At 34.5% G+C, this 24,990-nt stretch overlaps 4 protein-coding genes across 6 annotated transcripts; 2 read left to right on the top strand and 2 right to left on the bottom strand.

The window, feature by feature from the left end:
* Positions 1 to 484: 484 nt before the first annotated feature.
* LOC143919406 (uncharacterized) lies at positions 485 to 9,547 on the bottom strand. The gene is made up of 5 exons (XM_077441715.1): positions 9,006 to 9,547; positions 6,826 to 7,737; positions 6,662 to 6,752; positions 1,016 to 6,593; positions 485 to 938 (listed from the first exon to the last, which is right to left on the bottom strand). Exons 2-5 carry the CDS (start codon positions 7,707 to 7,709, stop codon positions 589 to 591), a joined length of 6,903 nt encoding a protein of 2,300 aa, XP_077297841.1. The 5' UTR covers positions 7,710 to 7,737; positions 9,006 to 9,547; the 3' UTR covers positions 485 to 588.
* A 2,874-nt stretch (positions 9,548 to 12,421) lies between these two features.
* On the top strand, positions 12,422 to 17,567 carry TBC1D5 (TBC1 domain family member 5). The gene is made up of 14 exons (XM_077440853.1): positions 12,422 to 12,506; positions 12,577 to 12,797; positions 12,884 to 13,030; positions 13,145 to 13,250; positions 13,359 to 13,475; positions 13,667 to 13,797; positions 13,880 to 13,930; positions 15,128 to 15,233; positions 15,302 to 15,444; positions 15,538 to 15,680; positions 15,757 to 15,961; positions 16,061 to 16,154; positions 16,248 to 16,406; positions 16,884 to 17,567. Exons 1-14 carry the CDS (start codon positions 12,501 to 12,503, stop codon positions 17,160 to 17,162), a joined length of 1,908 nt encoding a protein of 635 aa, XP_077296979.1. The 5' UTR covers positions 12,422 to 12,500; the 3' UTR covers positions 17,163 to 17,567.
* Positions 17,285 to 19,894, bottom strand: Vps51 (vacuolar protein sorting 51). The gene has a single exon (XM_077440852.1). It carries the CDS (start codon positions 19,845 to 19,847, stop codon positions 17,679 to 17,681), a length of 2,169 nt encoding a protein of 722 aa, XP_077296978.1. The 5' UTR covers positions 19,848 to 19,894; the 3' UTR covers positions 17,285 to 17,678.
* A 756-nt stretch (positions 19,895 to 20,650) lies between these two features.
* Positions 20,651 to 22,756, top strand: LOC143918932 (ras-related protein Rab-27A-like). Of its 3 annotated transcripts, none has more exons than XM_077441052.1 (6): positions 20,651 to 20,717; positions 20,905 to 21,056; positions 21,479 to 21,546; positions 21,657 to 21,771; positions 21,853 to 22,049; positions 22,128 to 22,756. In XM_077441052.1, the coding sequence occupies exons 2-6, from the start codon at positions 20,913 to 20,915 to the stop codon at positions 22,237 to 22,239; spliced, it is 636 nt and encodes a 211-aa protein (XP_077297178.1). In that variant the 5' UTR covers positions 20,651 to 20,717; positions 20,905 to 20,912; the 3' UTR covers positions 22,240 to 22,756. The 3 variants fall into 3 exon arrangements, with proteins under 3 accessions (XP_077297178.1, XP_077297179.1, XP_077297180.1); XM_077441053.1 differs by having other exon boundaries at positions 20,694 to 20,768; XM_077441054.1 differs by lacking the exon at positions 20,651 to 20,717 and having other exon boundaries at positions 20,904 to 21,056; positions 22,128 to 22,387.
* Positions 22,757 to 24,990: the final 2,234 nt, after the last annotated feature.

Here is a 24,990-nt window from a genome sequence, read left to right as displayed (position 1 = left end):
AAGTGACAAATGTATCGAAATCCTACAAAGACAATATCTCCTATATAAACTAGCATTAATTATTTATATGTACTTTGTTATTAGACAAATTTTATGCATTTAAGATATATAATTATATAACTGAAAATAACGTAAACACATACTTATACATATTATAATCAATGCAATTAAAACAATGTAAAAATCGAACCTGAACTGCCACGTGTGATGGTACAAACCAATCACAAAATAACAAAAAATAATGAAGTATTTTAATTTTGTTTCTTTTTTTTATATATAAATAAACCAAAAGAGAACATTACTAAGGTCAAAATGTTATCGCAAAGAGCCACATTTTTGACAACAAATAACTACTGAATGAATAGTGTTATTTTGCTAAGAAATCTCTTGGTACATTGCAATATAAAAAAATATACTGTATCATATATATATATATATGAATATATATCTATATTTACACTTCTCGATGAAAACACTTATACATCTAATTAATGTCAAAAAGATCTTTTATTATCAATATACACATGTATTTTGTGAAGAAATTCAAAAATATAATAAACCAATAGACAGACAGACATCTCTGCATATTTAGAATTTAGAGCCGGCCATGGCTTTCTTCATTTTATCCGAGAGGGGAACTCCACCATGGGCGGTTCGTTTGTTTTTGACCTCTTGGGTCTTAGATGTCTTTGCCAACGTGCTTATCTGATGCCTCGGAGATTTCTTCACCCTGTTTGCGGCGGCTTTAGATGTCGAGCTCGACTCGGCCTCGTGCGTTCTTTTGTGTTTGGAAAATTGTGCAGCCGTCCGTACGGACACGCCGCAACTTTGGCACTTGTAAGATTTTGGCGGTGTGTGCTCCGAGTCCATGTGCCTCTTGAGCAATACCTCGCTGAGGAATTGTTTGCCGCAGTCGCATTTGAACATCTTCGAAGTATCTGAAAATAGTATTGAACGTTAGATCAATTCATGGCAATGTTGATTTTAAATACATACATTATGGAAATAATAGTACCTTTGTGTACTCTTTTACTGTTATCGTTGGATCTTAATTTTGATTGGAGACCTGCTCTTTCTAGTAGTTTTTTACCGTCTAACGATTTCCGTCCGCCTAATGATTTCCGTTTGATGGCCAACGTGGGTGCACTTTTGGCGCTTATTTTCGCTCTAGTGACGATATTCTTGTTTAGACTCATCGCTAAAGGCACATTTGATCTACGTACAGTGTTGCGAAGTTGTTTGATCTCTGTCTTTTCCTCTATGACCTTGGGTGGTTTCGGGAAAGAGTATCTTACAGTTGTATCCTCCAGAATGGTTTTCATAACTTTGGCGGTTGGAATTTTGGTTTTAGTGAGTGCAGTATCGCTCTTTCGAAGTTTCGGCTTGGGCGTGAGATTAGACGGTGATTTAATGCCGAGTGGTTGAGAATGCCTTCTGCTGATTTTATAAGCAGGGTTTATTTTGTATTTGACGACATCGTCATTGTTTATTTTGTATTTCACTTTCGAATCGTCTTCGACATGCTCCTCTTCCAATTTTGGCTTTTTGACGGCAACCGTTGAAATTTTTGACTTAGATTTATTTTTACTATTGAAAAACTTACTTGTACTCGGTTTTTGGAACTTCTCGGCGACTTGAGAAAGCTTTTCGGATAATTGAGATCTTGTTTCAGTATTTTTCGGAACGTTATTTACATTTTCGCTCGTACTAGACGACTCTGATTTGGTTCTAGTAAGTTTATTACCATTTGTCAAAATGGATTTGTTTGTATTAGCACCGGGGTTCAATTTCTTGAATACTTTTTTACGTAGGCAATTTGCTGTATGCTTATTCAAGGAATTAACATTAGGAAACACCATATAGCATTTGGAGCATTCGTGAATTATATCTTTAGTATTTAAAGGATCAGCTGCCATTGAAATGCGCGTTGAACTTCTATTTTCTGAAGGTTTTACGCTAGTCTCTATATGACTTTCTCTATGTTCAATCATATGGTGAAGTTTTCTATATGATTTTCCACAAATGCCACAATTGTTGCTCTCTTCGCTAGTTGAACTAGTGAATGACAAGCGAACATTGTTGTCGGACATTTCGCTCTCTTCCGAGTTGCGTTTTTTCGACGGAGAACAGTGAATATCTCTGTGTTCGACCATATGGTGACGCTTCCTAAATGATTTGCCGCATCCCGTGCAAGTAGTATTGTTCTTTTCTTTTGGTTCATCATTGCTCTTGACCTCGACAGTCGGTTTGGAAGCTGCATCATTGGCTTCTAACAAGTGCATCTCACGGTGCTCGACGAGATGATGCAACTTTCTGAAAGACTTATCGCAAGTATCGCACCGGAATCCAGCCTCTGGTTCACTTTTGACGCTAGCGACAGACGTCCGCCTCGATTTTATCTCGTTGTTTATATGCATCTCACGGTGTTCGACGAGATGGTGAAGTTTACGGAAGCCTTTTTTGCAAATTTCGCATTTTAAAATCGTGGCGGGTTCAGTTTTTTGAGTTGCCGCATCTTCACTGATCGGAGGATTGATCTTCTGAAGGATTTTCTCGGCGATACTTTGATTGATAGCCTTTTCTGTTTCGTGTTTATTGCGATGATATACCATGTGTGCTAGCTGTCTAAATGTTTTACCGCAGATTTCACATTTTATTACTTTGTTTATCGGAGGTTTTGTATTTAAGAACTTGGAAAGTCTACTCATTGGAGAAACTTTGCCTCCAGTGATTGGAGGTTTCTTCACTGACCTTTCTTTTGGTACTCTAATAGGGATAGATTTACTTTTATCAACTTTTGGTTCAGTCTTGTCTTCTTTTAGATTGACTTGATCTTCTTCTACAGGTGTGGTATTTTCAAGAGGTGTTTCAATGAAGTTTGACTTCTGTGATATTGCATTTTCAGGGACGCTAATATCAATTTTTATTACATCTTGAGGATGATCTACACTTTCGACCTCACATGTGATATTCTTAACAGGGATATTCAATAAAGATTCATTAGATTTCTCTTCGGCAATATCTTCCAATATTTCAGCCTCCCGATTCTCTTTAAGAATTTCAGATAATGTAATATCACTTGATACAATGATACTTTCTGATTCGGTTTCATCTTGTTCCAACATAGTTGAGTCGTCTTCCGAATTATTTTTTTTTGCATCGAAGTCCGATTTCACAGGTTCGATTCTTTTACGCTTGGGAGACCTGATAACATCAAAGTTAATTACTCCATTACAATGTTTAGCATGCTTTACGAGTACATTAGGAGATCTGAAATTTTTTGAACATATTGGACAAATATTTTCTGTATTTTTATCGAAATTCGACATCGAACTTGCGTCGTTCATATTTTCATCCGATTTTTCCATTTCTAAGATAGATTTTCTTTTCGGGTTGTTCATTGGTGACGTGGATTCTCTTGACATATTCAAACTAGCGGACAATATTTTCCTTGGTCGGCCTTTCTTTCGCTTTCCAGTTTCTTCTGGGCTTTTCGACATTGACTTCTTTTCTTCCTTATCACTAATGAGAGTACCGTTCGGCTTATCGTCGATGATTTCTGGTTTACTTTTATTTTCTACAATCACTTTAACATTGTCTCGGGTCACCTGACGAGATTCATTCAACGGTTTCCCAACAGAACCATCAATATTGAGAATCACAGACTCAAATATATTAGTATTTGAGGACAAAACCTTTTTCGGTCTGCCTCTTTTTCTTTTAGCAGAATTAGAAAGTGGTGAACTGGAGGCGTTTTGATTCTTAACATCTTCACTACTAGAATTCAATAAATGGGAATTTTTCAAAGTAGATTCCATGTCGTTAGTATTAGCAACACTATTTGGTACTGTATTTGTTTTTGAAATTTGGGAATCACTAGAATTCACATTTGTGTCCATTTCAAGTGGCACTGCTTTCTTGTTTGTTTTCTTGTCTTCATATTTGTGCGAATTGTTAATATCGTTATCTTTGTTTTTGGACCTGGAATATGTTTTTGATGGTTTGGAAAAATCAGTGATGCTGTTTTTAAAACCGTCGACATCTGGAAAGATAATTTCAATATCAGAGTTGCCTACAGAGGTAAAAACTTGTTTTCGAGGCTGCCTAGATTTATGTTTCGGTGACATATCGAGAGTAGGCATTTCCTCAACTAAATGACTATCGACTTCTGTTGTTACTATATTGATTGTAGTATTCTCTTGGGCATCTAAAGTACTCTTTGATTTGTTTTCGACAATGTTTCGAGTTTTTGAAGCACTTGTTGAAATCTCATAAGAAATATTTTTTTTAGGAGGCAAGTTTGGTTTTACTTCTCTTGAATACGTTTTAAGAACACTTTTAGGGTGGAAGCTTTTAAATGTTTCTATGGTTGAATCACCATCGTCTAATAAATTATAATTATGTTTTGAAGACATTTGTGCAGATTTTTCTTTTGAAGGAGATGTATAGGTATACAATTTTTTCGATTGCGTTATTACATTTTCGATAGCCTGGGTCAATTGGACTCCTTTTAAGTCGGATTCATTAGGTACAACAATTTTGCTGGTATCCGTTGTTTTGATACTCGGAGATTTCGTAACTGTTAAAGTCTCTTTATCTTTATTTACATTGGTAATACATTTATCCGACAATGAGCTCTTGTTTTTAGGTGAATTATCATCCTCGGTATTGAAATCTTTATTGAATGAGTTATCAATAACATCATTTATAGCACATTTAACCGAACTGACGGGTATGTTTTGCTGATTTTCTATTTTCTTCGGTGACTTTTCATTTTTAAAAGATTCAGTATGTTTTTCATGATTTCCAATATTTTTTCGAGATTCGGTATCATGTTTTTCAATAACCACTTCAGTTGTAGAAGAATTTTTGGCTTCAATTATTTTATTTGAAACTGGAGTATTTCCATCACTCCAATCCATTCCGCTATCTCCAGTAACAGGTTCACCTTGTACATATTCTTCGTCAAAATCATCATCCGATTCTATACTAGCTGACTCGAGTGGTACTGTTTTTTGTTCCACCAAACTATTTTTAATTTCATCATTTACAATTGTATCTTCAGATGACTTTAAAACAACCTTACCTACATTTTCTACTTTAAGTACAGATAAATCTTTTTCATCAACAGTTTCATTCTGAATTAGTTTTTTTTCCTCAACAGGGGCTTCACTCCTTTCTACACATTCTACCTCATCCGATTTTTCGATTTCAGATAACTCATCTGAAGGCACTTCTTTTGTATCGAAATTTTCAGGAAGAGGTTTCACTTGATTTTCAATATCCTTCGGAAGCACTATTTCTTGCTCGGTTGTATTTTCTTTGTTAAGTTTTGCATTTTCAAATTCAAGAACAGACATTTCTTCAATTTCATCGTCAACTAATTCTTCATTATCGTCGTTTGTTTCAGACAGTAAACGGTTTTCAATTTCTAATTCGCTATGGTCGATATGAATTTCTTTTGGTGTTATATTTTCTGTTATTTCAGTAACAGCAACTTCATCACTAACTGAAACGCTTATTTCAGTTGGCGATGAAATACATTGGATTTCATCATTTCTTTCAGTAGATTCGATACTTTCAAATTGAGTTGACTCTTCCGATATTTCTAATGGGATTGGTTCTTCCTTCGATGTGTTCTCTACATCAATCAACAATTCCTTTTCAATAATCTCAGAACTGGAAGTCAATGGTTTTTGACAGTCATTACTTTCAGAAGATTTTACATTTTCTTTCTGTAAATCAGAGGTTAGCGTATTATCGAGTACTGCATTTGACTCATCGTTTTGGGGCCTCTCATCGATTTCACCATCCATCGAGTCAGTTAAAATTTCAACTGAAACTTGATCATTGACAGAATCTATCTTTTTACCAGTGAAACTATCTTCATTTTCATCTATAATTAACGAATCCACTTTCGATTCCTTTAGCTCAAAAATTAAGTCATCTGCAACAGTTTCTTTAGAATTAGAAACACTTTTTTCATCGTTTTCATCTAAAACCACTTTTGTCTCATTGGGTACAGCGGGACTAGCAGTAAAATTCAAGTCATCGTTATTGTCAAATATTTTAAGAGGAGAATGTTCCACCATATACACCGAATTGTTTGAATCCTCCACATCAACAATCAAATTATCTTCTTTAGTGTCATCCGCAGCCATTGAAATATTAGAGTTTTCATTATCTTTTAAAGATGTCTCATCGTCTTTAAGAATTATCTGTGGTGGCAAATCTTCAACATTAGATACATCTAATTTAGGACTTTCAACATTAATAGACACAAGCTTAGAAGGCGAACTATCTAAAATCTTCACACTACTTATAAAACTATTACTGTCACTCGACAACTTTGAATCTTCACTAAGTTCAATTGAATCACTCTTATGAAGTTCAATTTTTGCCGAGCTCATCAAACCAGAAAACGATACAATGCCAAAGGCATTTTCAAGGTTTAGTTTGTGCAATGACTTTTCTTGTCCCATGACAGCCTTTATTAAATCTTGAGAATTCTTTTCAATTTCACTCTGAGATTTTTGTTCCGATTTTCCTGTATCAGTAGCTGACTTATTATCCGCGTTCAATTTCGCAACGTCCTAAAATAAATGCAAACATATAGAATAAAAATAAATATGTCGAGCAATTATTAAAAAAAACTGCATACCTTTTCTTTAGTTGGGTCTGAGTCATCAGGTGATACTGTAATTTGATTAACTTGTTCTTCATACACTTCAATATTACCATCTTCATTTTTACTAAAATTAAAAATAAATCGAAATTAAAAATATATGTAAATAAAGACGTATTTTATTAAAAAAATATATTTACCCAACATGAAGATATTTGATACTAAAATTGCCATCATCTTTTAGAACTCGGAATGCTGTCAATTCCCCATTGTTATCAGTATAAATATATATATCTTGACCAATATTAATTGCTTCTACATTGTTACCATCGATGAGGAGCGTTACACGGTGACTGCCATCAGGAAAATTATAATTATCCGATTTGATTTCCACCTCATTCGAATCCTCAACAAAATCTTTGATATTAACTGTCTTTTTCTGGGAATCCTCATTTTCATCTCCATCATTCGACGACATTTTGCTTTCCGTTATATGAATGACATTGTTAGTCTTTGGCAACATACTAAAACCTAAATTCTTAGCCGTACTGCTGTTACTTTCGGCCATGTCGTCAGCTTCATATTTGTATTGCATATCGATCGACATTTCTGTACTGCTTTCAACACAATCATCTGATCTCTCAGACGGTTGCGGATCATCATCTATGACTAATTCATGACCATCTACGGAACTCTCATTATCGTCAAACATATCGACACCACCAGACAGTATATTTGTCGTTTCGATATTTTCGTGAATGTTAAACTTATTCAAATTATCAACGCTCACAGCGGGCAAACTGTTTTCAGATTTTGCACTAGACTCGAAAGGCAGTGTAATGGATAATTCTTCGGGTACATTGTCATCGTCTTTGTCAACTTGTAGCGACAGATCAGAGTTGTCGATATTTTCCAAAGTAGATTCGTCTTCAATCACCGAGAAATATTTAGAGCCGTTTCCTTCATCGGCAGTTTGATACGCAATTGAGGTATCTTGTATTTCAGACAAATCGGCGATGCTCATATCGATCGTTGAATCAGCATCATCGCTTAAAACCACCTTCATCTTATCTTCTTTATCCATGATTGGATCAACACTTCTAGCTCGGTATCTGAAAAAAAAGGACAATTTACTCAAAAATAAACACAAAAGTTGAATCAAGGCTATTATTTATATTTTTATAATACTGTCAACTATCAATGCAGCGAATATACAATGCTATTGTTCTCAAACTATTATAGATGTGTCTTTCTATTTAATAAAATCAACTAATAAATGATTTGGGACATTCAAATATAATATAAATTTTCATACGAGCAATTTTTTACATCTACAAATTCTTTACATCCATCTTGTGCTTTACAGAGTGGATACGTCTGTAGATACCATAGAAGTACAATGCATAGAATCGCTCTCAGCCTCCAAAAATGTTGCTACAAAAACTCTGCGCGCCAGAGTTTGTTCATTGTTTGCTAAACTTCGTCTCTCTTCTGACTTTCCATCTCTCTCTTCAATGGCTCGCTTTTAGACGATACTTTTGTTAACAATGACCATTCTATGCATTCTACTTCTATGGTAGATACACTATACGGATAGTGGATATCTGAGAACTTTGTCCAAAATCCTTCAATTGTTTATCTTTTCTCAGATAAATACAGTTCTTACTGGCACATTAGACTGATTGGTATAAATGGATATTTATCTGTTTTTTTTTTTGTTCAAATTACATATTTGTCTTTAATATTGTCTGCAAAGTAGATTTTTGGATTATTTTTTAAATTTTATGTGATTGCAGGTGTCACTTTTGTGCAAAATAAAATACAATTTACAATAATTTCATTAAATTTTCTTTAATATTGTAGAAAAATTCATGTGGGTCAGTTTTATTATATTATACAAAACCACCACCGAGCGCGATCCTTTGTTCAATATGTTAAATCAATTTTAGTACAATTGCACATTTCTCGTCCAAAATCGAACTATGCAGTACAAAACGATTATTGTCAACGATCAGATACACAGCATGTTCTCAGAACTGTGAGAAATTGTAGTATGTTATTTGACCTCTATATGATAACTGTAACACTACAAGGACACGGGTGCGTTGATCGCTCTGTATTATATTTCGTGACAGACAGTGGAGCGTATCTTCGAAGGGTTAGTTCAGTCACATATGTGTGGAGTGTGGAGTGTGGAGTGTGACGAGTGGGGCTTTGAATACATAATTAGCACAAACTGAATATATGTCGTAGATTACAGTAAACAAGAAATGGCGTGGCGGGAGCCGGGGATGGGCGAGGGGCGAAGGGGAGGGGAGAGTGAGGATATGGATGTGTGTGAGTGCGTGATGTATGAGGCGAGTGAGGCGAGAGTACATACGTGAGAACTGAATTGCTCGCACCGTTAGTCGGCGGGGCGGTGCGAGGGGAGCGCGAGGGCGAGGGGAGCGGCGGGGTGTCGGAGGGGGGCGGAGCACCCTCCGGCCCGAGCCGCCGCGGCTGTCACAACCAAGCGCAGGCACGCCGCGCGGCCATGACCGCACAACAAACGGCCAGCTACTCCGCCTAACGGACAATCACACGCAGACACACACTCGCCGGCGCCGGCGCCGGCGCGCTAGGCTTCTATTTACAGGCTGCCAACTTTTTTCACTACAATCACTGAATCTTCGCCGACTTTTATTTATGTTTTCATCAATAGTGTCATCCGATTTCCGTAGCAATAGATTTACAACAGGAAATTTGGTACTCGTTTAGTAAAGCAGCTCTACACTAGGGCTGTCATAATTATCGAGGCGGTTGGAAATTTAATGGCGTCGTCCACACGGTTCGGTGATTACTAGTCAAATGTGATGTGAACCGGTCACAGGACAACCGATCGCTCTAGATCGGTCACACGTGATCACCCGTCACACTAAAACTGGTCATGAGAAAACTGGTCACACCCTAAAACTGGTCACGAAAAAATTGGTCACACCCTAAAATCGGTCAACCAGTTTTCTCATGACCAGTTTTAGTGTGTAGGCATATAGTACAACTGAAATGATCTCATCAGGTCACTGCGACACATATCCAAGAAAGTCATTAACGCATGGCACACGCTCGCCTCGTCAAAAGGTCGACACGTGTTTCTATACACGTGTCTTGGAAACAAAGGAAGAACTCACTGAACCCATAAAAACCACGAACTACGTCCAGGCGTATGAACCCATAAAACCACGATCGCAGCATAACTAGGGCAGCGCGAGTACCAAGAACAAAAGATGTGCACACGACACACTTCAACCCAAAACGTTTATAAAGCAACGCAGCAACCTCCACCGGCAGAGTGAGCCTCTGGAGTTCATACAGATCACTTCTCCGAAGAAACCTCTTCGTACATACAATAACCATTGTACCAATTGAACGCAAATAAACGATCCTCTTTCAAACTCAACTGAATTTCCATAGGCCGGGAAACGGTCGAAACCTTTCACTCGACCACCTGTTCTATAAGTGTGACGGGTGATCACGTGTGACCGATCTAGAGCGACCGGTTGTCCTGTGACTGGTTCACATATGACTAGTAGTCCGTTTACCGTCCACACACATGGTATCTAGCACGGTGTGGCGGCTCGCTTGTCGTATAAGCGAGCCGCCACAACGGTATTATAGCAACCACAGGTTGCAATATGGGAACTGGATATGGAAAATTTCGTAAATATCGGGTGTTGATACCGTGTGTGTGGACGACGCCAATGACAGAAGGTAGAATTGAAAAACTTATGATTTCAACGGTTTGGTGATTATTCCGCAAAAAATGATCTCGCACACGTCACTAAAATCTCGATCACGGAACATCTGGCACATAAAAACTCCATCAATCGAAACCTATCAAAAACCCATGCGAAATATTGTACTAACGAAAACTCGAGTTCCAGATATTCTGTATTCGCGATTATTGTGGCAACGATTTTCATGCGCGCGATCTCAATTAGCGCAATCATCCGTTTACCATTGAGCAATTGCAAGTCGCACAGTGAATTGTCTCCACAGTGAAAAGGTCATATGGTGAAAGGGTTACGTGGTGAAAAGGTCACGGGGTGAAAAGGTCACGGGGTGAAAAGGTCGCAGGGTAAAACATGTCAGTTCGGTGATGACATCCCAAATGTGAATCGCTACCAGTATAACCAGTATATACATATATATGTAATAATAAAAATTTCATATGCTGAACAATATTTAGGCAGTTTTCAGTGCGGCAATTTTCCTGTGCGACAAATTTTTGTGACAGGAGATCCTCGCGCGTGATTTTTGTAGCGGTAGTTATCCTGGTAGTGATTCACATTTGGGATGTACATATGTAACCCGTTTACCAAAAATGTCACAGTGTGAAATGTTCATGGTAAAATGTCCGTGAACCGAGCACATGGACTCGAGTCCGTGAACCGAGCACATTCCTCTCAAAGCGATCTAGCATGTGTCACTAAAATCTAGATCACGGAAAATTTGGCACCTGAAAATTCTATCCATCGAGAATTAGCCACGCGAATTATCATACTAACGAGAATTCGAGTGCTAGATATTCCATATTCGCGATTTTCGTGGCAACGATTGTTGAGTACGCGATCGCAATGTGCGAAATAATCCGTGTACCAAGACGCGCTTAGCTCTGGCGACTCACATTCGACTCGTAGTTTACAATTGTTCTTGGCCCTCTGTTACCTTTACACTTTTCATGGTCACATTTATTTTGTTTTCCTTTAGTTGTTTTTGTGTGACTAACTTATGATTAACTGACTGCTACATATGTAGAATACTGGGACAATTGACCCTATTCTATACACACACTTGACACATTGGCTGCGAATCAGTATGCGCATGGACTACATCGGTTTCGAACGTGAACGTATCCAGTGTTCACTCGACAACACTCGGCATTCGCTTGGGTTTGGTGCAAACGATCGAAAAGCGCCAGACAGATTGAACCACAGATTAACTGGATGGCTGCTTTAAACGCAATTCTCGACTTCACGAATGAAAAATTGCACATCGGATGACGAGTAACCTTTCGATGGTAATTATTAAAATTGAGTTGGATCTTTCTGGCGAGTTTTTAATAATTTAATAAGGAAAAATTCGGAACTAAAGTATCAGAAGGACAGAACGTATACAGGGTAGGTATGTCGGGACTTCGGGTAGATTTCGCTTAGTGTAAGTGCGAGCAGTGCGCACGCATAAGGTACACGTGTCGTTAATCTGTGGTTCAGTCTGTCTGGCGCTTTTCGATCGTTTGCACCGCATCGCTTGCTTTGTTCGCCAGATACGAGTATAAAGTTCCGGCTCGTTCGTCGTCGTCGCTTATTTTCCCATTCGATAAAGCCCCATATTCGTTGTATATTTTGGGTGTTGGCTAGCGTTAAAGGATCGATAAAATAATATTGATGTTCGACAGTTTCGTGGATGAAACCACTAAGCGAGAAATTTCTATATCCTCGCCAACTTAACATGCGAGACATCTGTTGATATAGTGTTGAAACATGATGACGCAATGAAGCTTAATGATTGGTTTTGGAGCGTGGAGCCACTCTACTAAACAAGTACTGAAATATCATGTAAGTTTTTCGTTATCACTGCCATAACGGTCTTGTATTAAATTGCGCTCATAGATACTTGAACATTGTTTTATTTTTGTTATTATATTCTTTTACAACTATATTTCAATAATCATGGTATGTAACCTACTTAATCAATAAAGTAAATTATAAAATTATCAATTTGAAAATGTGGCAAAGAGCTATGGTCGTCAAAAAACATACTTAAATATCTGTCAAAATGAATATAAAGGTATTGTTATCATTTTTATCGGCCAGTTTTAACGTGATATACATTTGAAATGGAGGTATACATATCGTCCTTATCTAAGATAGACAAAATTTTCAGTTTTATTAATTGTCAATAATACATTTCAGCCATCCACTAGTGAGCCTGAAAATTCCCAGGAGCTTTCGAATTATCCACTGATTCCTCAGCCAAAACCCACAGTTTGCGATGAACTATGGATAAGCCAAGGACCCCAACCTTGTCCACAACCTTTACCCTCCAAAGAGTTTTCAAACAGTCGAGAATCCTCGACGTCCAGTGACACTACCGAAAACCTTTCTGAACAAAGCATTACACTAAAAAAATACTCGTAATTTTTTTATTTCCATCCAGTTTATACCATCAACATATTGACGTGTTCCGGAATTACTTCAACATTGAAAATATATATTTCAGATCTGAATGGCAGCAGCTTTCATTAGGTATCGATGAAGTACGTCGAAGGGCATTAACCGGAGCATTACGTGTTTCCCGTTTGAGAAGCCTCTATTGGGCAATTCTTTTAGGTGTTCTTCCTCCGGCATCAGATCAATGGATAGATGTGTGAGTAAAATTTAAAAATCATTTTTTATTTAAAGTTGCATACAATATTTTGTTTTATAATTCGGATTATCACTAATTAATTATTTTTCATTTAGTTTTATATTTTTAATTTAGAATACGCAACAATAGAAAGAAATATGATATACTAAAATCTAAATATGAATGTAATCCTCGACAACCCGACTATTCAGCAGATGACCCACTTTCCCAGAATAATGAGGTGCATTTTCTTTTTAATTTGATTATACTATAGATATCTAATAAAGTCTTGTTTATTTTTACAAGGCCTCTGCTTAGGTTTATTTATGATTTATTTTTGTACTTTCAGAGCATATGGAATCAGTATTTTCTCAATTCAGAACTTCAATCTACCATTACGTTAGACGTCGTCAGAACATTTCCTGGTGTAGAGGTTTTCAAATTGGGCGAAATTCAAACAACTATGGTTTACATTATTTATACAAATATCAAACATTTGATTGGTCAATGAATAATATTTTGGAATTTGGTGGTTTCAATATTTATAATCACTTAAAATAAAATCTTGAAACTATTTTATTAATGTTTAAATATTTGGTCACTGAACACATCATCATATATGAAAATTCATCAGCATATAATGTTTTTGTGTTGCAGATCAATGTATTGTTCATTTTTGCCAAAGAAACGCCAAGTCTCGTATATCGACAAGGAATGCATGAAATACTAGCACCCCTATTATTCGTTTTACATTCCGATCATCGAGCTGCTGAATATGTTACGTTAAGGTAGTTAAACTTACCATTTACACAATATACATATTATATTACCAATCTATGTATGTCTTAGTGGAATTTTTATTGCTTTTAGTGAAGAATTATCCGAATTAATGAATCCAAAATTTATTGAACACGATAGTTAGTAAGTAAAGCAATCAGTATATGAAATTAAGTGGAACTGCATGTGTTGTGCCACATTAATATATCCATATCAGTGGCGTATCGTGGAAATATCTGTTTTTGTCGCATAGCCTTTCTTATATGTGCGCAAGTAGGATATAAGAGGATTCGGTATGATTTAACCCTTTGGCTGCTACGAGGTTTTTCAATGTCCAAGCGAAAAATGCTAACATTTGTAATTATTTTGAAAAAAAATAAATATAATATTTTTTTTTACATACTTACTTCGCCGAACACTCGTAATTTTTATAATACTTTATATACGTTTTTAAGAAGCAGTCGTGAACTCGTGCTCTCTCTTTCTGTCTTGCTTTTACATGCGTGCGTGCGAAAGAGATACCTACATATATACACTAAATAAGTTTTGACGATTTTTTTCCGACGCTTTATTCTTTTCAATAATCTATTTTTAGATATCGATGTATCCTTACAACATGCGATATATTCGAAACAGGTAGCGGTCTTTCTCTCTTTCTTTCTTGGTTTTAATTGTGTACGTGTGAGCGAGACACACAAGGATGCGAAGTTTCTAATAATCAAATAATTTTTCAACATGTATCATAAACATTTTGTATGCATTTCAGTTGCATTTGATTGATTGCATGAATTCGTGACGTCTCGTGACCTATATAATTGAAAGCGGATTTCTATTGTTTTTTGCCATTTATTTTAACTCTGCAAAATGATATCGGACAGTGAAAGTGATGAAAGCGAAATAATAGCTCCTCGCCGAGGAACTCGACAAATCAGCAGCTCTACTGATTCTGAAAATGAATTTATCGACAATAATCAATTCCCAAGTAATAACTCCTTATATGACATTGACAACGAACCCGAAATTTACTTTGATGATGAACCCGAAATTGAAGAGCTTTTATTTAAAAAATTGATAAATATTTATAAAGCTTGGTTGAAAAATAAATATAAATACGTATATAAAAAAAATGTTTCGTGCCACTGATGCGCTGGTGGCTCAAAGAAAGTATTGAAATACGACAATTAATGACGTCAACAACGATCGTCGTAGCAATCTTCGCCGATTTCAAAACAACGATTTATCGTTGTTGTAGCAGTCAAAGGGTTAACTTACGTGGCGACAAAAACAGCGATTTCCACAGCATGCCAATGATCCGTACATAATTCAATTGTAAATTTACAGTGCAATGTTTGAAGTAATAATGCATGGAATCGAAAAGTACTATAGCATTCACGAGAAAATGACTGTAGTATTAAAGCAACCAGTGTCTCGCAAGAAAACATGTGTTGTATGTTTTCATTGACTTATTAGTTTTTTTAATGTCACTCCATAATTAATCAAAATTTTATATTGTAGGATTCAAAAGAAAGAGTAATTGAGAAAGAGAGTGAAGTTGTTAGATATCTTAGGCAAATAAAAGAAGAAATTCTTTCTAAATATGACTTGGAACTCGCTGAACATTTTGAAACATGTGATATTTCTCTATCTTTATTTGGGATGTTTGTATTTATATGTCAATCAGTACATTATGTATATAATCACACATATACATATTTATATATTTAATAAGAAATTTATTCTCAACATTTTAGTCGATGGTTGAGAGTTTTATTCGGACGAGAGTTTTCTTTGCAAGACTTATTAGTTTTGTGGGACGCTTTATTAGCGGAAGGAACTGATTTTTCTCTAACTGGTTATATATTAGTTGCCATGTTAATTGCGATAAGAATGCCATGTAAGGAATTTAAAATTCGATTTGCTTATGATAATACATATTTGTTTTATGATAATATTTTATTTTTACATTCTAGTGCTAACTACAGATTCAATGGAAAGTTTGACAATACTGTTGAACTATCCCACGACGGTTGATGTTCAGTATGTAATTGAGTATGCGTTGTATTTAAAACACCCTGATTTATATTGTAAACCTGCGACTAGATCATTCAATTACTTTCCAATTTATAAAAATCGATCTTCTCACAGCAGGAAAATTTCTACTAAAAAATCAGCCACGTATGTATTCGAAATGACCATAAATTTAATATCAAATAAAATGCTTAACAATTATCATGTATCTATTCTTTACGTCATTTATGTTATTTGTTGATTAAGTGTTTCCAGAGTTAATAGAAGCAATTTAGATATGAGCAGAATCAAAATAGCAACTTCGGCTGAAGATAGTGTAATTGATGGCGTTTTACTACAGGTTTGGATTTAAAATATAATATGCACATTATATATGTTTTTGATTGTAAACGTTAATATATTTTTATTAAAAATTTATACATTTAAATTCTAGGATACTAAAAATTTGCGTGAAGAGCTCAGCTATGCTAATAGTGTAATGTCATTATGTGGATTGAAATTACAACAATATGAAACTGTTCTAAGTAAAACTTTGAGTAAATCATTACCAGCTTCCCATCCTGCACATCAAGCATTGGAAGGCTTAAAAGAGGTAAATACATTTTAAATATACCAATAAGTCTAAATTAAAGCCTATTCATACTATCCAGCACTGCAAGACAATAGCCCAACACAGCAGTGCACGGAAAAGACTATTTCTATTCATATTATGCAGCACCGTCCATTTTCGGCACGTTCATACTTATTTTGGACGGGTGAAAGGCAAAATCGACTTAAATATACATAACAGAGCGCGACAATACAGTGTAATAATGCTTGCGTCGTATCAATATTGTCACAATATTATGTTTCTGTATATTCACAATATGACGCGTTATAATGACATGTACTGCTGTATAATATGAATAGATTGTGTTGGCTACTATTGTTACGTCTACGCCACATACATATTACGGAACATATGAATGTATCCATATAGAAAGTACCAAAGAATACTTTTCGTACTGCTGTTTACGTGCAAAATAAAATGTGTAGTGTATTTGTTATTAATCAAAATGTTTATTTTTAGTTACGTGCATTGTTAAAAACCAAATATCATAGTTCGGCTGACGTCGAACCGGCTTTAGAAGCTGACGAATCTGGAATTATTCAATCTAAGAATAAGCAAGTCTCTTCTATGCAAAGCTCACAACAGGGAACTAGTGTTACAAATACGAATGAAAATTTTGTGTCAAAATTACCACTGGCAAAGGATGTACAGTTGAAACAAATTGATATTGAAAAATCAGAATCGATTGACAATTTAGGCATGCCGTGCATAAGTCCGTTCGGGACTTCGCCTGACTAGAAAGCTATTTACATACATATGTATGTATATTATGATTGCATTTTTTACATAATTTTTATATGAATTTATTTAAACCTTTCAAAATATTTATATAAAAAAATAAAACTCATGTTATTAATGTATTATACGATTATTTATTATATAAATTTTATAAATATCTAACTAAAAGTGCCTTATACAGTAATAGTTTATCATTGTTATACTATTGTTTTGTTTTTATAATTGTCTAATTTGACATTGAAAATATTATACATACATATATGACTTTCGATCTGAATGTTAAAATATAAATCACAACTTATTACGAATTTTAAGGTATTGTTATGGCTATGAAATATTGATCATCAAGTTATTATAATGCATATGTAATATATAAAATAATACATAATATAATTGATGTGTACGAACACGGTTTTTTCTTTATCTTTGTTTAAGACACTTACTTAATCAATACCTTATCGAAAAGTATGTACATATGATGTATGCGCATACTTCTAACATCATGATAATGGCTTTCTAGCCTCTTTCGCATATTATTTCGACGACACTTGGCTCCATAAGTCTCGGATCGATGCAACGGTTGATAACGGATCCCAAAACTTCATCCAATAATATATGTACTAAATTTTCATCGTGAACGTATTGCCACAGATATAACTGCAAATAGTGAATGTCGACTTGCATCTGTTGCAAACCGTAGCGGCTGTATGTTCGAAGCCTGACGCATTCAAGGAACGTTTTCAAACTTATCTTCACTATTCCCGTCATAATCGATACTTTAGTCGGCTCAACGGGACTGAATATTTCAATCTTTTCTGAAAACAGTTTGTTTATATTCGATGCCAGACTGGAATCCAGTACGCCGTTTGACCAGTTCGAGCGATAAGGAAGCTTCGATGCCGATAAACTGTGAGTGCGTCTGCTGGAGTCACTGGATTGGCGAGTGGTCGTGCCGGAATCGTATAATTGTAAGGCGTCTTGTTCTGCAGCTGCCAAGGCTTCTAAGACTCGGCGAGCGACGGCACGAACTCCACGAGGCTCCGGTACACGAATCCATTCCCTTGACAATACAGATACGCGTAACATTTGAGAGACTTTTAATCCAACGTGATTGACATAGCTGTCTAATAAAGTTTGAGCGCCTTCACCAGCGTGTTTACAAAGATTGATGCCCAAACTATCTGGTATGCATACGGATTCTGCTAAATGGCTGGCTTTGTCCAATAGAGTGTTTCCTTGCGATAATAGGCAGTTGATGCCAGAGTTTTGTAGCTCGTAGCACAGTTTAGAAAGAATCAAAAGCAGCTGCGCAGGTGTACTGTTATTTGTTGCTTGCAATACGCAAAAGCCTTTTACTACGCTTACTAAATCGGTTATAGTGTCCGATACTAGATCGATGCAAGCTTTGACTACGCAATTGACGCATGCAGGTTTGAAGCTGAAGGAGAGACCGCTTTGCAAAAATATCATCAGATCTTGAAGCGAGGCTTGAACCTTTTCCATAATGAAGACTTGCAGTGAACTTAGCATTTCTTTTAGATCGCCGCTCGTTTTACTGGCTATGCTTTGCCTTATGCTGACCAGTCGTTCCCAGAATTGAGCTTTAATCATGTTGAAATAGTTTTGTCCTTTGCTTAAAATTACAGTCATGACTATATCAGCGGCTTCGTTAGCATAATCGTTTCCGTGTATTTGTTGGTTTATTGCTTGAAGTCTACGATAGAATTTATCTAAACTTCGGACCAATATTTCAGTCCCGCTTTTAATAGCATTAGATTCGAATTGAACTTTAGCCAATTCCAAATATTTCAACATGATATTTTCTGTGAAGTGATTGAGATTTTGGATAACACTATCGCTGTTTGCTGTCGCTAGAAACATCTCATTATATGACGACACCACAATACAAAGATCGGCCAGTAAACCGGAATTCCCCCTTTCCACCCATTCTAATAAATCAGAGCAATTGTTTGTATCTTTTAAAGTTTCTAAATGATTCAAAAGCCTGGGTTCGGAAGAGCAAAGAAATTTTTCATTGAGTGCTTCGTCAGATCCTTGTAATTGAACTAGAAGACAAACGCTTTCGGCTAGTTGAGCAGCCGTTGCATCATGGGTGGCCAATCTTTCTTTCAATAGTGTGATGAGTTGATTGACTATTTCCTCGCATTCTTTCTGAATCCCTTGAAATGATGGTTGGCTTCCGTATCGTTCAAGAACGCGCTGAGCATGAAGATAATCGCTCACTGCGTCCGAATATAATCCTTTGGCTATCGATTCGTTTAGGCGAGATGGCAGGAGGAATAAGAATTGTAATTTGCGTAATAGCTGACCAGTTTCACACAGTTTGTCGACGGCTCCTCTGCTGTCTTTCAAAGAGTCCGATATGGTTCCACTGAACTGTGTTATTTTTTCCATATTCGCATTCAAACGCTCCATTTCTGCCTGCATGTTTTTGAAATCTTTTCTCATTTTTCTTACGGTATCGGTGGCCGAAATGAACTTGTTGTAGTTTTCGTATACTAATGTTTGCATTTCAGAATGTAAATATTGACTTTCTCGTACAATTTCGCATTCCTTTTCCATGATTTGCTTTAAATTACCTTCTTTAAGTAACTTGGAAAGGTATAGGTCTGAGTTGAAACTGTTTCCATCGATATTAAAAGCCTCATCTTCAGCACTAGCCATTTTGACAGTTTGACACTTGACAATTGACAGACGTCAACGACTACGTGTACACCAAAATAGTCATGATATTGACCATAGCATTTTTTTTAAACAACGCAGTAAACAGGGACGTCATTTCAGCTTTTCTCAGGGGTTCGGGAAAAAATTTTGACCAATAAGGAATGACTTTCTAGGGGGGGGGGGGGGATGTATTATATAAAAAAGAATATATATAAATTTTGACTACATATTTCTTTTAATCATTTTTTCAGTAATATAAAAGCAATGCTATTCAATAATTTGTTTCTCAGGATAAATGAATTTTACAAATATCTTTCAAAGCAAGACAAACAACAAAACAAAATATATTTGGGAGTTAACATTTTTTTTCTGGGAAAAATCGATGTGTTTTTACTTGAGTGTTCTAAAGAATTTCAAAATTCTATTTTTGTTGGTTTAGTATTTTTATTCAGATTCATAATAATACTTTAAACAACGTGGCTAGTCCCGTTCAACTCAAGAGGGGAGGGGGCTACCCCCCCACAAATGACGTCCCTGGCATTAAAACTTAGAATACTCATATTTATACCGTGACTTGCACTCAAATTGATAATTAAAATGCAAATAAAATACAAAATGATACATTAAATCTAAAAAGATATCAACAGGGTTATCTAAAATAAAATCGTCCCCATCAAATTATTATTTCCCTTATAAATGTCACTAAGTAATAACAAAAGTTATGAATTAGAATTATAATTAACTGTCGAATTTAAATTTCATGATTAAAATAAATATTCAATATGAATTTTCTTTTTGCAGTCATGGCTAAATTTTCTTCTTCATATGGCCAAAAGAAAAATATCTGAAACAGAGCGAATTGACAGCCCAGTAAGTTTATATTTCGATTTCTAATTAATTTGCTCAAATTTGTATTTTGAGGTAATATTTTTGGAAGATTATTTGAATTTTATCGCCTATAACATTATAAAAATGGTTTTCATGTTTCAATTTCGTAGTACGTATGTATGTATATTGTAAAATAATCGCATTTTCCATTTTCATTATCAATTGACAGGAGACACTATGGAATATGATTATCTGATAAAATTTTTGGCTGTGGGCGATTCCGGTGTTGGAAAAACAAGTTTCTTGTATCAATATACTGACGGAACATTTAACTCACGTTTCATATCTACTGTTGGAATCGATTTTAGAGAAAAAACTGTCGTAAGAAAATTTTTCTATTATTTTAATATTAATTTTTCTTAGCTGAAATGCATGTCGCAAATATACAATAACACAGTTATATAGTTTAATTTACAAATATTGTCAATTTAATTTAAACACTGACCTACTTTTGATTGTGTAATCAATTGGTAGTGTCACACTTAAAACACTAAACTGCATAATTATACTGTAGGAGTAGTATTTATTTTAAAATTTGCAGACTTCTTATGTATGTATTGAGGAGTATCTATGTTTATTTGTAAATCTGTTTTATATAAGCTATACTAAAACACTGGTTTATTTTGAGTACATATATAAAATGTCTACTAATAACATGTTTGACTTTAGAGTAAGCTTTTACATGCTTTGAACTAACAATATTTAGAGTAGTTTATTGCTATTGTAGAACTATGTTTTTATAGATTTATCAACTTAATGGTAGAAATCACAAGATTCATTTACAATTATGGGATACAGCAGGACAAGAAAGGTTGGTTAATCATAAAAAACTATAGATTATAAAATAATTTATTTCTTATGCATGAAAAAATAATGATTTCATTTTAAACATTGGAATTAATTTAAAATGTATACTTTCAGATTTCGCAGTTTAACCACAGCTTTTTATAGAGATGCGATGGGATTTTTACTGTTGTTTGATTTAACAAACGAATTGTCATTTTTAGAAGTAAGAAACTGGATCGAGCAACTTAAAGTAAGTATTAACTAATTTATTTCAATTGAAACGTTTTTATCCCTATGTTATAGATTTATTTTATTGTTTTGATATTTTTAGACGCATTCATTAACATCTGCTCCTGATATAGTCCTTTGTGGTCACAAATGTGATATTTCCGACAAACGGGTGATAAGCGAAGAAAGAGCAAGAAAATTTGCAAATGATCATCAATTATCTTATTTAGAAACGAGCGCAGCAACTGGTCAAAATGTAGCCCGAGCCATTGAGTTGTTGTTGGATAAAATTATGTATAGGTAATATATCCGATGGGTTCTTCAAAACAGTTTTACATAATTTTGTTATATAATTGATCGATTTTTTTTTATTTATAGAATGGAAAACTCTGTTGAATACGCCATGACATGCTCAGCAGGAAAATCTCAAATAATACAAAATTTGAAAGCGAATCAAACGAAAAAATCCAATTTATCCTGCAATTGCTAAAAATTACTATTAAATTATTATTAAACATAATGAAAAATTTTAAATGCACATTATTTATAAAAATCTCAAATTCGATTCGAATTTATTATTTTTTAGTAAAGTTAATATTATCTCTAGGTACCAAAATATACTAATAACAATAATTGTCAAACAATTTTCATTAATAATTGACTGTATTGAACTTTCGTAATTGTGTGTGTATCCATTTTATTACTTTGGATCCTATACACAATTTTTTTAGGAACTGAAAACATATACAGGGAACTCTATATACAGTTTGGGTATTCTTAATTTTTTTATATTTCAAATGTTATTAAAATATATGTAAGTATATAAACATCCTGACTAACATTCCACATATTTATTTACTGTGATAAAAAAAATGACCAAGTTTCTACTTATTTAAAATCTAGTCCTCGGAACCAAATATTATCTTACATTTATATCTTACATATATTTTAGGTTTAAAATATTAATTTATTCTACATAGAAATTATTTTAAAACTTGTGATTTTAATACTATATTTAAATCTCAAAATTCATATAATATTTGTATTAAATTTATCGAGCTTCTACTTCGGTATATACATACATACATACATACATACATATGTATATAATATGTATTTTGTCATGTAAACTGATCAAAATTCTAAAATTATAAATAAGATATATCTTTCAAAGTATTATTAAATCGCCTATGTATTAATATGCGATTTTTTTAAATTATAAACTGTAGTTGATTCACATGGTTATAATGCCGAGCATTTAATTTTTAATCCTAATTCATAAAGCCAATTTTTAGTATTATTTTAATATGTACATATATGATTAGAACAAGCTACTAATATAAATATGAAACATTAAAATTAAATCTATATATATATATGTAGTATGTTTATATCATATAATTTATTTACTATACATATATTATATTCATATGTAAGTAATTTATAGAAGCACAATTATTTTATTTCCAATATTAATTTTAATATACAATAATTTGTAAGAAATCTATACTATGTAGTACGAACTTTATTTTAATATATTGCACTGTGTTCATATATTACATACATATATTTAATAAAAATGTGTATAAATGGAATATTTATGTATTATTAGTATTACTTACTAACTTACCTTATATTTTTTAATATAATTTTCAATCTTATGATGCAACTAGGTAGTTAGTAGAGGTAGTTTATTGTTCTTAATCCATCGACCTGCCAGCTCCGAATGAAGCACGGACCAAAACCATTTAATATTTATGCCTAGCGGGTACTCTCAACACGGTAAACGGGTTACGTCGCAAAAGTGAATCGCCACCAGGATAACCCCTGCTACGAAAATCGCGTGCACGAGGCGTTTTAAATTTCATATCTAAAAGCTTAAGCTTAATACCAAGATATATTTATATAAAATTTTGTGAAGACCCGTCAACCGGAAGTGGCAGTCTACTCTTGTTCGATTTTTCTTCCACTATTTACCCTTTAAATATAATATGTGTACTCTATAATATGAGAAAATTCATGTATCAATGTAATGTGTTGAAAATAAAAAAAAATCATTAAATTTAATAAATCAGAAGTGGAATTTTTTCCTCTTAGAAAAACCAAAAATGTTGTGACCACATGATTTTTTCCACATCACTGCACGTATTAAGCTGAAAATTTATGTTTGTATTCTTTATGTACTAACTTACGTAGAGTTGATTAGAATTCGTAAACCGGAAGTAATCCGGTTTACGAATTCGACCATTTAATGGCTGCAACGGCGCAACCATTTGGCTGCATAGTAGTAATTTTTTTTAAAACAATAATTCATTATTTTATTTTCACCTTTTAAATTATTTATTTCTTTATGATATTTTATACTCATAATATTTATGTTTATATTAAGTAATAAAAAAATCTGATCCAAATCTGACAACCGGAGGTAGAACTTTTGTTTTGTGTGAGTTTCCCTAGATTAGCGCTCAAACTTGTATCGAAAATGCTGTCATAGTCGGTGTGCTGGAACGTGTATGTATATTTCATTATCGAATTTTGTTTTTTATACTACTTATATTCCTCAAATTTATAGATAAAGTCGTGGGTTGGTCTCATCTGAATTTTTTTGAGATGATCTGTGTACTTTTGAAATAGTTTGAGTAGTTTCGATATCCACTTTTCGTGAGTGTTACAGTATGTCATATTCATTTACGTGTCTTACTGTGGTCTAAGAACTTTACTCTTCAAAAAAGCTTATAAAAAGGTTCTGTCGTCACTATTCACCAATCGGATGACGCTTTGCACTAACACAAATGCCTCACTTGTGCATTTACTACGTTCACTACTACCACTTTATGTGGTATGTATCACTTGGTGATCTACTATACATACATATATTGAGCATTATTCCCCTCTATCCCAAAGTCTACCCCCATATAGCCATTCATATCCAGAGAGACATATACACGAGCACGTGACGTTATTGTCGTGCAGCGTTAAGTGAGGCAGCCGGCTAGTGGCGCAGAGCAACGCGGTTATCCCTCCCCTTGCTTTATTGTGTTTGCGATTCGCACCCCTATAGTCATAGACCACAATACCCATTGTCGCTGGACAACCTAAGAAATTATTGATTTGCACGCCTCTTACGCTCCACACTATTACGTCAGAAGAGAAGACACGTGCAAGAGGAGGACAATAACAATTTATGATTGAATTATCCAAAACAATGATAAAATTTAATAACCATTATTTTCATATACAT

This window comes from Arctopsyche grandis, chromosome 11, assembly GCF_051622035.1.
Source record: "Arctopsyche grandis isolate Sample6627 chromosome 11, ASM5162203v2, whole genome shotgun sequence".
In the NCBI taxonomy this organism is placed as follows: Eukaryota; Metazoa; Arthropoda; class Insecta; order Trichoptera; family Hydropsychidae; genus Arctopsyche; species Arctopsyche grandis.
Note: the sequence above shows the minus strand (reverse complement) of the source record. Positions and strands in the feature narration are given on the sequence as shown.

What these genes read in the sequence shown, in the direction of transcription:
- Vps51 (XM_077440852.1), bottom strand. Translation starts at nt 19,847, where the DNA reads ATGGCTAGTGCTGAAGATGAGGCTTTTAATATCGATGGAAACAGTTTC.
- LOC143919406 (XM_077441715.1), bottom strand. Translation starts at nt 7,709, where the DNA reads ATGGATAAAGAAGATAAGATGAAGGTGGTTTTAAGCGATGATGCTGAT. An exon ending in ATCAAATATCTTCATGTTGG is followed by an intron (nt 6,753 to 6,825) that starts GTAAATATATTT and finishes TTTTAATTTTAG; the next exon opens with TAAAAATGAAGATGGTAATA. An exon ending in CAGTAAAAGAGTACACAAAG is followed by an intron (nt 939 to 1,015) that starts GTACTATTATTT and finishes TACTATTTTCAG; the next exon opens with ATACTTCGAAGATGTTCAAA.
- TBC1D5 (XM_077440853.1), top strand. An exon ending in TTTATTGAACACGATAGTTA is followed by an intron (nt 13,931 to 15,127) that starts GTAAGTAAAGCA and finishes GTAAATTTACAG; the next exon opens with TGCAATGTTTGAAGTAATAA. An exon ending in TCTCTATCTTTATTTGGGAT is followed by an intron (nt 15,445 to 15,537) that starts GTTTGTATTTAT and finishes TCAACATTTTAG; the next exon opens with TCGATGGTTGAGAGTTTTAT.
- LOC143918932 (XM_077441052.1), top strand. Translation starts at nt 20,913, where the DNA reads ATGGAATATGATTATCTGATAAAATTTTTGGCTGTGGGCGATTCCGGT. An exon ending in ATTTTAGAGAAAAAACTGTC is followed by an intron (nt 21,057 to 21,478) that starts GTAAGAAAATTT and finishes ATGTTTTTATAG; the next exon opens with ATTTATCAACTTAATGGTAG. An exon ending in TTGGATAAAATTATGTATAG is followed by an intron (nt 22,050 to 22,127) that starts GTAATATATCCG and finishes TTTTATTTATAG; the next exon opens with AATGGAAAACTCTGTTGAAT.